The 13,165-nt window shown below is 39.8% G+C and overlaps 1 protein-coding gene across 1 annotated transcript; it reads right to left on the bottom strand.

The window, feature by feature from the left end:
• Positions 1-843: 843 nt before the first annotated feature.
• Positions 844-1,839, bottom strand: LOC124969054 (olfactory receptor 7D4-like). Its single transcript, XM_047531868.1, has one exon. It carries the CDS (start codon positions 1,837-1,839, stop codon positions 844-846), a length of 996 nt encoding a protein of 331 aa, XP_047387824.1.
• Positions 1,840-13,165: the final 11,326 nt, after the last annotated feature.

Here is a 13,165-nt window from a genome sequence, read left to right as displayed (position 1 = left end):
ATGTAAATTACCCAAATGTCCATCAAGGAAGGAATGGGAGAACAACTTTTGTGTATACATTAAGTGAAATATTCAGTGATAGAAAGGGAGAGAAGTAACACTAATCAATAAAACTACCAAAAGGAAGATGGAAAATAAGGAAGGAAGGAAGGAAGGAAGGAAGGAAGGAAGGAAGGAAGGAAGGAAGGAAGGAAGGAAGGAAGGAGGGAAGACAAGAATCACAGAGATTGAAGCAAAGTCTCAGTGCTGTTATAGTCAGTCTATCACTGAGTCATATGAACAAATCTGTGTTCAAAGCCTGATTCCAAATTTCATGTTCAAAATCCAAACATTGCTGCTATGAAAAGTATGTTAGCAAGTGTAGGAGTTTACCTCAGTTTTGTCTTACAGGTTTAGTCACTTCCAATCTCAGTCTCTTCAGAGAATAAGTGAAAGAGAGAAAATATTTCAAAGAAATCTTTTCAGGATAAATGAAGTCAGAGATGTAAAGCAACTAGCATAGTCCTGATATGATAAGCTCTTTCCTCTTAAAATTTTCATTCCATTCTCTTGGGGAAAATAAAAATATTCAAATTAATGTAAAGAATATCAAAATTTAAGGAACGATTCTTGAGGAAATTATTTCAGCATTTGGCCTAAGTTCTTTATGTCAAGTTGAACAACTCAGGAACATCTGTGAGTAAATGTACATGTGGAACTTCCTGTACCACATATCATTAAGAAAACTGAAAGACTTCTAGAGAAAAAATTAATATTAACATAAACAAATGCAAAGTCATGGATATTTTGGGAAAATAAATAAACCATGGCTTTAGGTCACTAAAGTTGCCAGGATATGTGAATTCACAACAATAACTTAAGTATCTGCACTGTCCACTTATTTCTGAGGTTCGTGATATAAGAAGGACCAAAGACTATTCTGCTGAGGAGTCTCCCCAGGGCCCCCTTCACATCCCTGTTCCGCAGACTGTAGATGAAGGGATTCAGCATGGGGGTGACCACAGTGTACATCACTGAGGCGATGATGGTTCTTTGGGAAGAAATGGTCAGAGCAGAACTGAGGTAAACCCCAAGTCCTGTTCCATAGAATAAGGTGACCACACAGAGGTGGGACCCACAGGTGGAAAATGCTTTATAGATGCCTACAGAGGAGGACATCTTCAATAGGGAGGAGACAATCTGAAAGTAAGAGAAGAGGATCCCAGTTATAGGAAACACACCCAGCAGGGAAGTCATTGAATATGTAAAGATGTTATTGATAAGGGTATCAGAGTCAGCCACCTTGAGAAGTTGAGCTAGTTCACAGAAGAAATGTGGGATTTTAGTGCCAGCGGAGAAGGTCAGTCGATTCAACAGTAGAATATGAATGAGGGAGACCCAGAACATGATGAGCCAAGATGTCAGAATCAGGAGGATACAGAGCTGGGGATTCATGATGACTGTGTAGTTCAGAGGGTGGCAGATGGCCACAAAGCGGTCAAAAGCCATAATGGTCAGTAGGAAACCATCCATTCCAACAAATATATTAAAAAAACATACTTGAGTCAGGCACTCTGTGTAGGAGATGTCTTTGTTCTGTGTCCGGATATTCACCAGCATCTTTGGGACCGTAGTAGAGGTGAAGCAGATGTCAATAAAGGACAGGTTGGAGAGGAAGAAGTACATGGGGGTGTGGAGGTGGGAGTCAGAGCTGACAGCCAGTAGGATGAGCAGGTTCCCAAGCACTGTGACCAGGTACATGGACAGGAACAGTCCAAAGAGGATGGGCTGCAGGTCTGGGTCCTCTGAGAGGCCCAGGAGGAGGAATTTTGATACACATGTATGGTTTTCTGCTTCCATATACCTGTTGTAACTGCTGGGAAAAGAAGCAAGTGTGATGTTTAATTAATAGCCAATGTCACCTCAGGTAATTTTCTCTTTACAGTGTCACCCTGGGGTGGACGTCCTTCATTCTCTGTTGAATCCTGCCCACTGACTGTGATTTACTCAGTCAAGTAACAGCCTATTTCTATTTTCAATGTGTGTAATTATCCAGACTTTCTTTAGTTTAGCAGAGGTCTCCCTTTTTGTCCTTGATCCACTGGCTTTAATTCTCCTGACTGAATCTATGAGCATCACATAATTTCTCTTTTGTGTGAAACTTCCAAGATACTCACAGAAACTGCCTCATCTCTTTTCAATAATCCAAATACTTTATTAATTCTCATGGCTTTGTAATAGTCACTGAACATGGAGTTTCAGCCCAACCAAACTTCACCGTGTGATGTGACACATCACAATTTCTACTAACTCCCACAGTCTACTCCTATTGTTTGGAAATGAATGATTAGCACTCTTACTATTTTTGTGATGTTTTAAAATGCCTTGTGCCCAGGAGGATCTCAAAAATGATTTGTCATTATTTTACCTCAAGGTATCACTATGAGAGGGACATTCAGAAATTTTCTTGAGTACGATTTCACTTAGCATCATTTTGGTTTAGCAATGCAGCACCTGATCTTGAGAATATTACTTCAACTCTTTTAGATGTATATTCTTCACTCCACAGTAGGATGCATAAATTATTCATTAAATGGTAAGGATTAGAGAGGGAAATTGAGACAATGTAATAGTTATCCTGTGGTTCCTGTGACATATCATGGGCACTTCATAAAGGTGGAATGTTAAAAACAATATTAACAATGTTAAGAACAGTAAGTCTGCCTTTCCAGGTTACCATATTTCACTTCCTGTCTTAACCAGTGAAGCCATTAAGGATGAAATTCTGAACAATATAAATACAACAATTATGTTACCTCTTTTAACTGCATACAGCACTTGCATTTATTGAAGATACCTATCCCTCCTTCTTTGGGAGAATTCCAACCAGGTGAATTATTCCAAGAAGAAAAAAAAAAAGCAGGAGGACTCAATGGGTAAGAGGAAGAAACGGAAGCACACCAACATTAAGATCAGATGCAAGAGATGTGTCAAAGTATGTGCCCACTTGACCAATCTGTTGTGTAGAGATGTTTTGTATTAAAATCAGCAGTCAATGGGCAAAATACTTAGCTTTGGATTTCAAACATCCAAACATTTATAAGCCAAATCATCTTAAAATTGAAACACAAATTTATGGTTTAAAAATTTGAACAAAGACTGAGATCTATGATCTTGAGAAAGTCATTTAAATTCATATCAACAATAACACAAAAAGAAATAGGCCAATGAAGAGAACTCAAAACTATAATTAAAATCAAAAAAATGGTTTTGAGATTTAGCAACCATTACTGTTCTTATCAGCCAGGCCAGAGTATCCTCAGACATGAGGAAACCAACAGGAACATCTTTTTTAATTTTTTCTTTCTTCATATTAGTTGTACATGAAAGCAGAATGCATTTAAACACTTTGATAAATAATACATAAATGAAGTGTAATTTCTCTTTTTTCTCATAGTATATTGTATAGGAAGGAACTTCTTAACTCAATAAAAAATGATGATTGGAAATTCACAGCAAATAGAAGATGCCACATTTCAGTACTATAATATTTGTGTTTGGCTCATGAACATGGAAAGAGTGTATATATTCCAACTTGAATCATTCGGTATTCTCCTGAGATGAGAAGGGAACTGGCCTGAATACCAAACATCACAAAAAATCACAATAGTACATATGGAGGTGACTGAAGTCAACAGTGACAATGACAACCCCCACAATATGCAGCTATTCAGGGATGTCATGGAGTCAGTCTGACAGCAGGCACAGGTAATTCCAAAAGAAACATCCAGTCACATAAGAACAAGACCTCATGCAGGAGGGATCTTCAGTGAGCAGTTAACAAATAAGAATATCTGAAATAAGAAAACTGATTGGAACCTAGAATTCATGAGAGGGAGTGAAGGAGATAGGGAGGCTCTCCAGAAAGCACTACCTTCAAGGAATGGCCATTTCAGAATATTGCATTAAGTGTCAGAATTCCAGCAAGTAAGGGAAGGAGACAGAATGAGAACTTAAAAAGATGAGTCAGTGCAAAATAAAGTACCTTGCTTGCGCAGGACCTTCACACTCCTAGACTGACCACACAGGGCTGTCCCAGGGTCCTGGTCCTGGAGTAAAGCCCAGAGCCCACCTTCCTTTTCTTTCTTGCTCCACCTGCCACCCTGGACACACTGACTGTCTCCAAGTGTTACCATTGGAAACGCCCCTTCTGCAGAGCCAGTCCTAGGGAGCTCACTGAGTTTTCTTAGAGACTTGGAGCAGAGAAGTACAGGAGAGGGGACAAGGGGCATGCTTAAAATTTCTACCATCTCAGGGGTTGAATTCTCAGTGCACCTCATTAAGTAAATCATTCTGTTTTCTTTGTACTCTCCAAATGACTCAGCTGCCTGCAGTACACAGAAGATATCACAATGGAAACATTTTCCATCAATTCTGTGTCTATGTAGGCAGTAATAAGACAAAATTGATTCTTTTCTCCAAGGAAAATATCTTTTTTCTTGGTTTGATTTAAAAGTTACAAGATGTCCCCAAAGAAATGATGCAAGAATTCTTCCTGACTGAAGTGCTCCCTTTAAAGAAAATGTAAAGGTTTCATGAATCACATATCCACAATATTAACTTCATGGTGATCAATAATATCAAGGTAGACGGGGGGGGGGGCGGTCATTGCAAGTAGAGCTTTCAGTCAAAAGTCGTTTTATCCCTATAGTCGCCATATTCTAAAAACATTCAGGTGTATAGTAAATACACACTGTATACACACAAATCAACGAGGCAATTTGATTGGAGTCTCTCTCACTTTGAGATCTCAATGTCAATGGTCATGTCTATCTTGTATTCCTAGTGGCTATCACATTGCCTGGTTGATAGCAGAAATTAATCATGTTTGGATGAATAAATGAACATGTTCTTCTGATGTCCCTTGGGTGTTTCTTTTTCTAATAATAGTCTTCAACATTCTCTGATTCACATGCATCTCAATAATTCAGTACAAACCCAGACATGGAACTAGATGCACTCTAGGGTCATGGACTCAGGAATACCTGCAAAAGTTTATTTTCACCAATATCCAGAGACAAAGTTGACCTCCAGATATTGCAAATGTGTATTACAAGGATAATAATAGGAGATCACTGGGTGTGTGTCTAGATCTGTGAGGAGCCTCAGGTGTTCCCTGCCTGACAGTTGCTGCATTCTTCATTTGATCGAGTTATTACAAGAACACAAGACCTCAGCAGGAGGAAAAGTGTCTTTACTGATGCATCCAGATCAACAGCCTGAGGACATTGCAGCTTGAGCCCTGCACACCTTAGCACACAGTGAACAGGATGAGACAGGGGGTTTTTCTTTGTGGTGGTGGGCCACATTCTAGAGAGGACTAAAAGACAGCAATGATATTATTTGTTGATACAGCGACTGAGATGACAGCCTCCTCCCTGTTCTAAAAGTAAATTCAAAAAATAATTTTTTTTTACTAACAATTTTTAAAATATGTACTTTATAGATATACATAAAGGTAAAATTCACTGAGGCATTTCCATATATGTACATAGTGTGACCTGGTAAATTTTATTCCACCATCCCTCCCTTTTCCCATGCCTACCCACCTCCTTCCCCTACTCCACTGATCTCTCTTCTATTTTTTGGGATCTCGTCCCTCCCACCATTAATTTCCAGATTTTTTTCTAGCTGCCCCATGTGAGAGAAAACTTTCGACCTTTGGCTTTCAGGGTTTCCTCAGTTAGCAAGATGTTCACCAGTTCCGTCCATTTACTATTAAAAGCCATAATTATATTCTTCCTTTAGGCTAAAGCTCCATTCTCTTTATCCATCATCTGTACACAAGCGTCTGGACTGGTTCCATAGCTTAGCTGTTGTGAATTCTACTGCTACAAACACTAATAACATTAATGTGCCTTTATCACTATAGTACGCTGATTTTAACTTTTGGATAAATACCAAGGAGTGGGATAGCCGGGTCCATTCCTTGTCTTTTGAAGAATTTCCAGCCTGCTTTTGAAAATGGTTGAGCTCATTTGCAGTCCCATCAACGATGTATGAATACACCTTTCCCCCCACATTCTCAGCAGCATTTGGTATTATTTGTATTCCCAGTGCCATTGTAACTGGAGTGAGATGAAATCCCCATGTAGTTTTGACTTACACTTCCCTGATTGCTCGGGATACTGAATATTTTTGTCATATACTTGTTGGCCATTTGTATTTCTTCTTTTAGGAACTCTGTTTATTTGGGAGCCATTTATTATTTGGGTTATTTGGTTTTATTGAATGTTAAGTTTTTTGAGTTCTTTATATATTCTGGATATTAATCTCCTGTTGGAGGAACAGCTGGCAAAGTTTTTTTTTACTCCCAGTTCTGTAGGATATTTTTATTGTTCTGGTGTTTTTTGGTACCAGCGTTCAACTCTGGGATGCTAAACCACCAAGCCACATTTGTACCACACAAATGTACTCCCCACATTTGAGGGAGAGTCTCACTAAATTAGGGCCTTGCTAAGTTGCTGAGGCTGGTCTTTTTTTTTTTTTTTTTTTTTTTTTTTTTTTTTTGCAGTACTGGGGATCAAACTCAGGGCCTTGTGCTTGCGAGGCAAGCACTCTACCAGCTGAGCTATCTCCCCAGCCGGAGGCTGGTCTTGAACTTACAATCCTGTCTGAACCTCTCAAGTCACTGGGATTATAGGCATCTAACATTGCACCAGTTTCTATATACTCTTAATTCCTTCATTTGCTGTGCAGATGATTAATTTGATGCCATCCCACTTATTGATTATTTATATATTTATTTATTTATTTTCCAATTTAAGGGTCTCGTTGAGAAAGTCAGAACTTATGCCAATATTTTGCAGTGTCAAGTCTGTGTTTCATCCGAGTACTTGCAAAATTTCTGGTTGAATTACTAGTCTTTGACCCAATTTATGTTGAATTTTCTGTAGGGTGAAAGAAAGGGTTCTAGTTTCTTTCTTCTACATGTGGCTATCCAGTCCTGGGATCACTTGTTAAAACTATCTTTTCTCCAACATGTTTTAGGCACCTTTGTCGAGTATCAGATAACTGTATCTATGTGGATTTGTTTCTATATCTTCTATTATTCCATTGGTCTTCATGTCTGTTTTGATGCCAGTATCTTGCTGTTTTAGTAACTATAACTCTCTAGCATAATCTGAGATCTGGAAATGCATCAACATTCTTCCTCAGGATTTCTTTGGCTATTCTGGGGCTTTTATTCTTCCAAATAAAGTTTGAGAACGTTTTCTCTAGTTATATGAAGAAAGTCATTGGTATTCTAATGGGAATTTCATTGAATCAGTATAACTCTTTTGGGAGTATGGCAATTTCTATAATGATAATTCTGCCTATTCAAGAAGAAAGAAAAGTTAAGGATGAGATGGATTCTCAGTCAAGTTCTACCACACCTGTAAAGAAGATCTAACACCAATCTTCCTCAAATTATTTCATGAGATAGAAAGGAAGGGAACACTGTCAAATGCATTCTTATGAAGTCAATATCATCTTGATATTAATACCAAGAGCACATCAAGGAAACAAAACATCAGACCAATATCTACGATGAACTTAGTTTTAAAAAAAAATCTTTAGTAAAGTACTGGTAGATCATATTGAAAAACACATTAAGGGGCTGGGGATATAGCTCAGTTGGTAGAGTGCTTGCCTTGCATACACAAAACCCTGGGTTCAATCCCCAGCACCACCAAAAAGAAAAAAAATAAGCCAAAAAAATACTGAGGCTGATTTTTGGGCTGGTAATATAGTTCAGTTGGTAGAGTGCTTGTCTCGCATGCACAAGGCCATGGGTTCAGTCCTCAGCACCAAAAAACAAAAACAAAACAAAACCAAAAAAAACACATTAAGAGGATCATGCACCAATGTCAAGTCACTTCCATTCTAGGGATGCAAGGTTGGTTCAACACAAGCAGAACAATAAATGTAATTCACAACATAAGTAGCATTGAGGACAAGAATCACATGATCATCTTAATATATGAAGAAAAAGCATTCAACAAAATCCAGCACTCATTCATGTTAAAAATTCTGGAAAAACTAGGGATAGAAGGAATTTACTTCAACATTGAAAAGGTTATCAGAAATCAAATATCAATATCATACTGCATGGAGAAAAATGAAAAATATTTCATCTAAAATCAGAAACAAAACAAGAATGCCCACTCTCACCAAACCTATTTAAAAAGTTCTTGAAACTTGCCAGAGCAATCAGGCAAGAGAAGGAAATTAGAGGGATACAAATAGGAAAAGAAGAAGTCAAATTATCTCTCTTTGCTGATGACATGATCCTATTTTTTAGAAGATCCAAAAGACCCCACCAGAAAAGGTCTATAACTAATAAACCATTTTAGCACAGGATCAGGAAACAAGGTCAACTTTCATAAATAAATACATTTCCTGTCCTCTAATGATGAATCTGCTGAGAAAGAAATCAGCAAAACTGCCCTGTTCACAATAATCTTAAAATTCTATTCCATGCTTTTATAATCCTGTCAAAATAGGTCCCAATGCTATGTACAACTAGAAAAAAAAATACTTGGAATAAATTTAACCAAGGAGAAAGACCTCTACAATGAAAATTATAGAACACTAAAGAACAAAACTGAAAAAGATCTTAGAAGATGGAAAAGCCTCATGTGTTCTTAGATAGGCAGGAAAAATATTTTCTTTAGAACAAAAAAAGAAGGATCTTCTGCTCTCATCCTAACATTTGAGAATGTAACTATCTCTTAACAAGAGTAAATCTCATTTTTTTCTCCTTTTACATGTAAGAAATGTCTCCAACTCTGGACTTCTTCCTTTTGGTCATCTCCTGGACACACCGTAGACATTAACGTGAAGTCTTACTCCCAGCTTTTCTCATTGATTGGGTGAGATAAAGACCGTTTTGATATTAGATCAAAAGAATTAATAAAAAAGAATGCTACAGATCTAACCTCGCCCTATGACCAGAGCCACAGGGTTCAGGGCTTTGGGGGCTGATGGAAGAGGAGGCTGTGTCAGGAGGCATAGCCGCTCTAGCTCTGTGGAATGACACCTGGGCAGGGTGCTGTAGGGGCTTCCTCCACTGCAGGGGTCTCTCCAGAGGCTACTGTGGAGTCCTGGAGAGAGAGATCATGGGATGGTGTAGTGTCTAGGTGGTGAGGCTGCCTGTACAACAGGAGCTCTGGATTTGGAGCCCCAGGGGAAGCGCCAGAGCAGGTTGGGCTTTATCCCTGCCAGGCCCTCTTTCCACAGGTCACAGCTGTCCAGTGAGGTTCATGGAATGCTTTAGTCATCAAATACCTACAATATTTTTTTTATTCTTAGTTTGGCTCACTTGTGAAATACCTGGCTTTGTGAAAAATTAGTGTTTGGTTCCAGCTGGTCCTTAATCTAATGCACCTCAGCCTGTGGTGAGGAAATGAGCAAAGTGGGTGGACCCACAGAGGCCATGCTGGGCTGATCCATGTAACAAGAGCCACACATTTCTGGGGAAAATTAAAGCAGCTGCTGTCCATCTTCATTTCTTACATAGTTCTGCTTTCCAGGAAACTAGGACTTTTTGCAGAAGCATGAAGAATTCAGGAAATCTTTTTTCCCCATGATGGGGGAAAGACAAGAGTTACCCAGAAGAATGATCTGTGATGGGAAATGGTTTGTTTTAATCATAATAAATCAATAAAAAGCAAATATAATGAACATTTAAAAATAAACATGTTCTCTCTCTTGTTAAGTTAGTTCAAAAACTGCCTTCGTGTCTATTTTAAGTTTGGTCTATATGTCTCTCCACACATAACAAACTCTAACCTAACTTGACTCACAGATAATTTCATCTTCTCAGAACAGGCAGCCCAGGTTCAGCCAACGGCCCGCAGCCACCCAAACAAGCCATGTTCAAATAAAGCAGTTGCAAGCTGGCACTGACCAGGTTGTGTCTGTACCTCACTTCCCTTTTCTACAACTACCTCTTTTTCTGTGGCTATAACCTTAACCCTTGTGTGTGGTGGAGGAGGGCATGCTGAGTCATTTTTGGTGTGAATTGTAGTGGTAGAACATTTGCTTAGCAAGCATGAGAACCTGGTGCAATCCCAGCCCTGCCCAAAAGTGGGGGTCTTGGCATAAGCACCTGATGCAAAAGAAGGGAAGCCCACCCTACACGAAGTGGATGACTTGTCTCCTCGTCCCTCTTCTTCCAGAGGACTCCTGAGGATCAGTCTTCAGGAAACCATGCAGAGTTGACTCCGTGTGCATGTGTAGGACTTTCCATCCTTTTTCCATTTCCATCCTCTCACCCATGTTCTTCCAGGAGATGCTTCTCCATCACCCAACCTGAAAACATGGTACCCTACCCGCAGGCTTGTCCACATTCTGAGACATCCTGTCCTCAGTGTATCCCCTTCACCATAGACACTGAGACTCTGAGAGAGCTCAGAGACATGTTGGTGCCTGAGGCTAAACTCAGAGGAGCTGCTTGTAGCTACTTCCTTAAGCCACTATGGTTTGGAGGCAAAGATATTGTAGGACAAAGCAATGTGACAAGGCTTTCTTTCTTTTTTCTATCCAATTCTTTTTTTATTTTGTTTTCGCTTTTTGGTACTGAGGATTGAACCCCTAGGTGCTTACACCCTGAGTCCGTCCTCAGATGATCTTTTTTTTTTTTTTTCTTTTGGTTTTGAGGCAGGCTCTCACTAATTTGCTTAATGTCTTGCTAAATTGCCAAGGCTGGATTTGAATTTGAGATCCTCCTGCCTCAGCCTCCTGAGCCACTGGGATTTCAGATATGAGCCACCATATCAGACTCACAAAGCTTTCTTGAACATTATTTTTTCCTTTAACAAAGTTTTATCATTTGCCTATAGTTTGTGTCCAAGGTGATTGAAGCCTGGGTCTGCTGGGAGGTAATATCAACCATTTTTCAAAGAAGATTAAAGTATCCACCAGGTTACAAAAAAGGCCTCAGCTTCACTGATCATCTGGGTAATGAAAAACCACAAAGAGACATCAGGTCACACCAGTAGAGCGGTTACCCCTTATGCTTATCTGTATAATATACATGAAATGAGTTGTCAGCACAGATGTCCATTCCCATAATCAGGACAGCATTGCTCATTACTCACAAAAGTTAATGCAGAGAATCACCATTAGAGTTTATTATCATACAAATACACAGCTGTGCATACACAATGAAAGACCACTGTGGCATGAAGGGGAAGACCACCTGGGCATTTGACACAATGTGGAGGAACCAGTGAACCATGCTGTGGGTGACAGGCCAGGCACAGGAAGGCAAGCAGTGCGTGAGCTCACTTAGAGGTGGACCTGATAGAATTCAGAGAAACAGAGATGACGGTACCCAAGAGAGCTGTGGGGTAGAGGTCAGGGACTTAGGCTTGAGTCACAGTCACCACATTGGAGGCAGATTTGATGAGTAGCTTCAAGAGACCTATGGTACAGAGCCATGAGTCGATCAGCAACAATAACCTTCCTAGCTATCAGAAAGGAAGATCATACAGAAGGGAAAAACTGGCAAAACCACATCTGCTCAGGGTCAAGTATCTGGATGTGCCATGAACTCTTACAGGTCAGAAACAAAGGTACAACTTACATAATTATGAAATGAGCACTGACTGCATTAGACATTTCCCTAAAAAGGGACCATCACCTGCTAATGAGCCCCGGAAAGTTGCTCATTTAGTCTCAGGGAAACACAAATCCAAAGCAAAATGAGATACTGCTTCACAGTCAATAAAAACCTTTAGTTTGTATCAAATTGAAAATTACAAGTAAGTATAGGGATGCAGATGCCAGAACCTTCCCACATACATGTGAAACATGCCAGCTACAACGAAAAGCAGTTTGATATTCCTCAGAAGCTGTACCTGCCATGGCCTTATTACCCAGTGTCTCAGCCCTCTACATTTATTACCCAAGCACCTGAGCAGAGTCTTGCATGCCTTAGCACTGAGGGTAGGTCCTGAGAAGGGCCCTGTTGGGCAGTCTCATCATTGTGCAAACATCACAGAGCCATTACAAAAATCAGCATGGGTATGTCGTCACTAGAGAGACTGAAGTTATGGGACCACCGTCAAGTGTGCAGTCTTTCATCCACCAAGGCACTGTCAATGCAGCACACAGCTGTGCACAAGCCATGCAGGCTGTGTGAGTACCTACAGGAAGCAGACCCTTCACAATAGGGAAAAGGTGGAGATCACCCAGTTCCCATCAGTGCCGGGGTGGATGAGCAGCTTGTGGTGTATCCTGAAGGAGAAAAAGTACTCGGCCATAGAAGGAAGACAAAGAGTTAAGAATACCTCATAAAATGGTCAAAAGCAAGGAAATTAGGGAAGCAGGGAAGGAAGGAAGAAAACAGAAGGAAAGGAGTAAGGACACTGGCGGGATCGCAAGGAAGGAAGCAACGTGAGGCTTCATGGCCAGGGTCACAAGAGCACACGACTTTCAAAGGGAGATTGCTGCTTTCATGTTCACACAGTTGTAGTAAGAAATAGGACAGCAGATGTAGAAACCTGTGCTCAGTACAGGTTTGCTCTCAGGGGTCCTGTCCTCCCCTCAGAACTTATATGACTGAAAGGAAATAGATGGAAGTTCACTTTGCAGGTAAGAAAAGCAATCATGTAGTTCAACGAGTACAGAGCAGACATGGTAAGTACTCTGAGGATTTTCATTCTACCTCTAGGGAAAATAAGTATACATTTCATGTGCAGTTGAAGAACACCAACATTCAACCCATAAGTTTTGAGAAACCCATGATAGCATTTTTTTTTTTTTTTTTTTTTTGCTGCGTAACCTAAGGGTTTAATTTTTTCCATTTCTTTATTTATTTTAATTTTTATTTTATTTGTTCTAATTAGTTGTGCATGACAGTAGAGTGCATTTATACATTTTGACAGATCATTCATAAATAGAGTGTAATCTCTCATTTTTCTGATTATGCATATTGCAGGATCATATCTGTCTTGCAGTCATACATATACATGAGGTGATAATGTCTGTTTCGCTCTACTATCATTCCTTCCCCATATCCCTGCCCCTCCCTTTACTCCCTCTACCTAATATAAGGTAACTCTATTCTTCCCTATTCTCCACCCTCTTATTGTGAAATAGCTTCCGCATTTCTGAGAAAACATTCGGCCTTTGGTTT

Source organism: Sciurus carolinensis, chromosome 17 (genome assembly GCF_902686445.1).
Source record: "Sciurus carolinensis chromosome 17, mSciCar1.2, whole genome shotgun sequence".
Classification (NCBI taxonomy): domain Eukaryota; kingdom Metazoa; phylum Chordata; class Mammalia; order Rodentia; family Sciuridae; genus Sciurus; species Sciurus carolinensis.
This window is presented reverse-complemented; position numbering and strand designations above follow the sequence as displayed.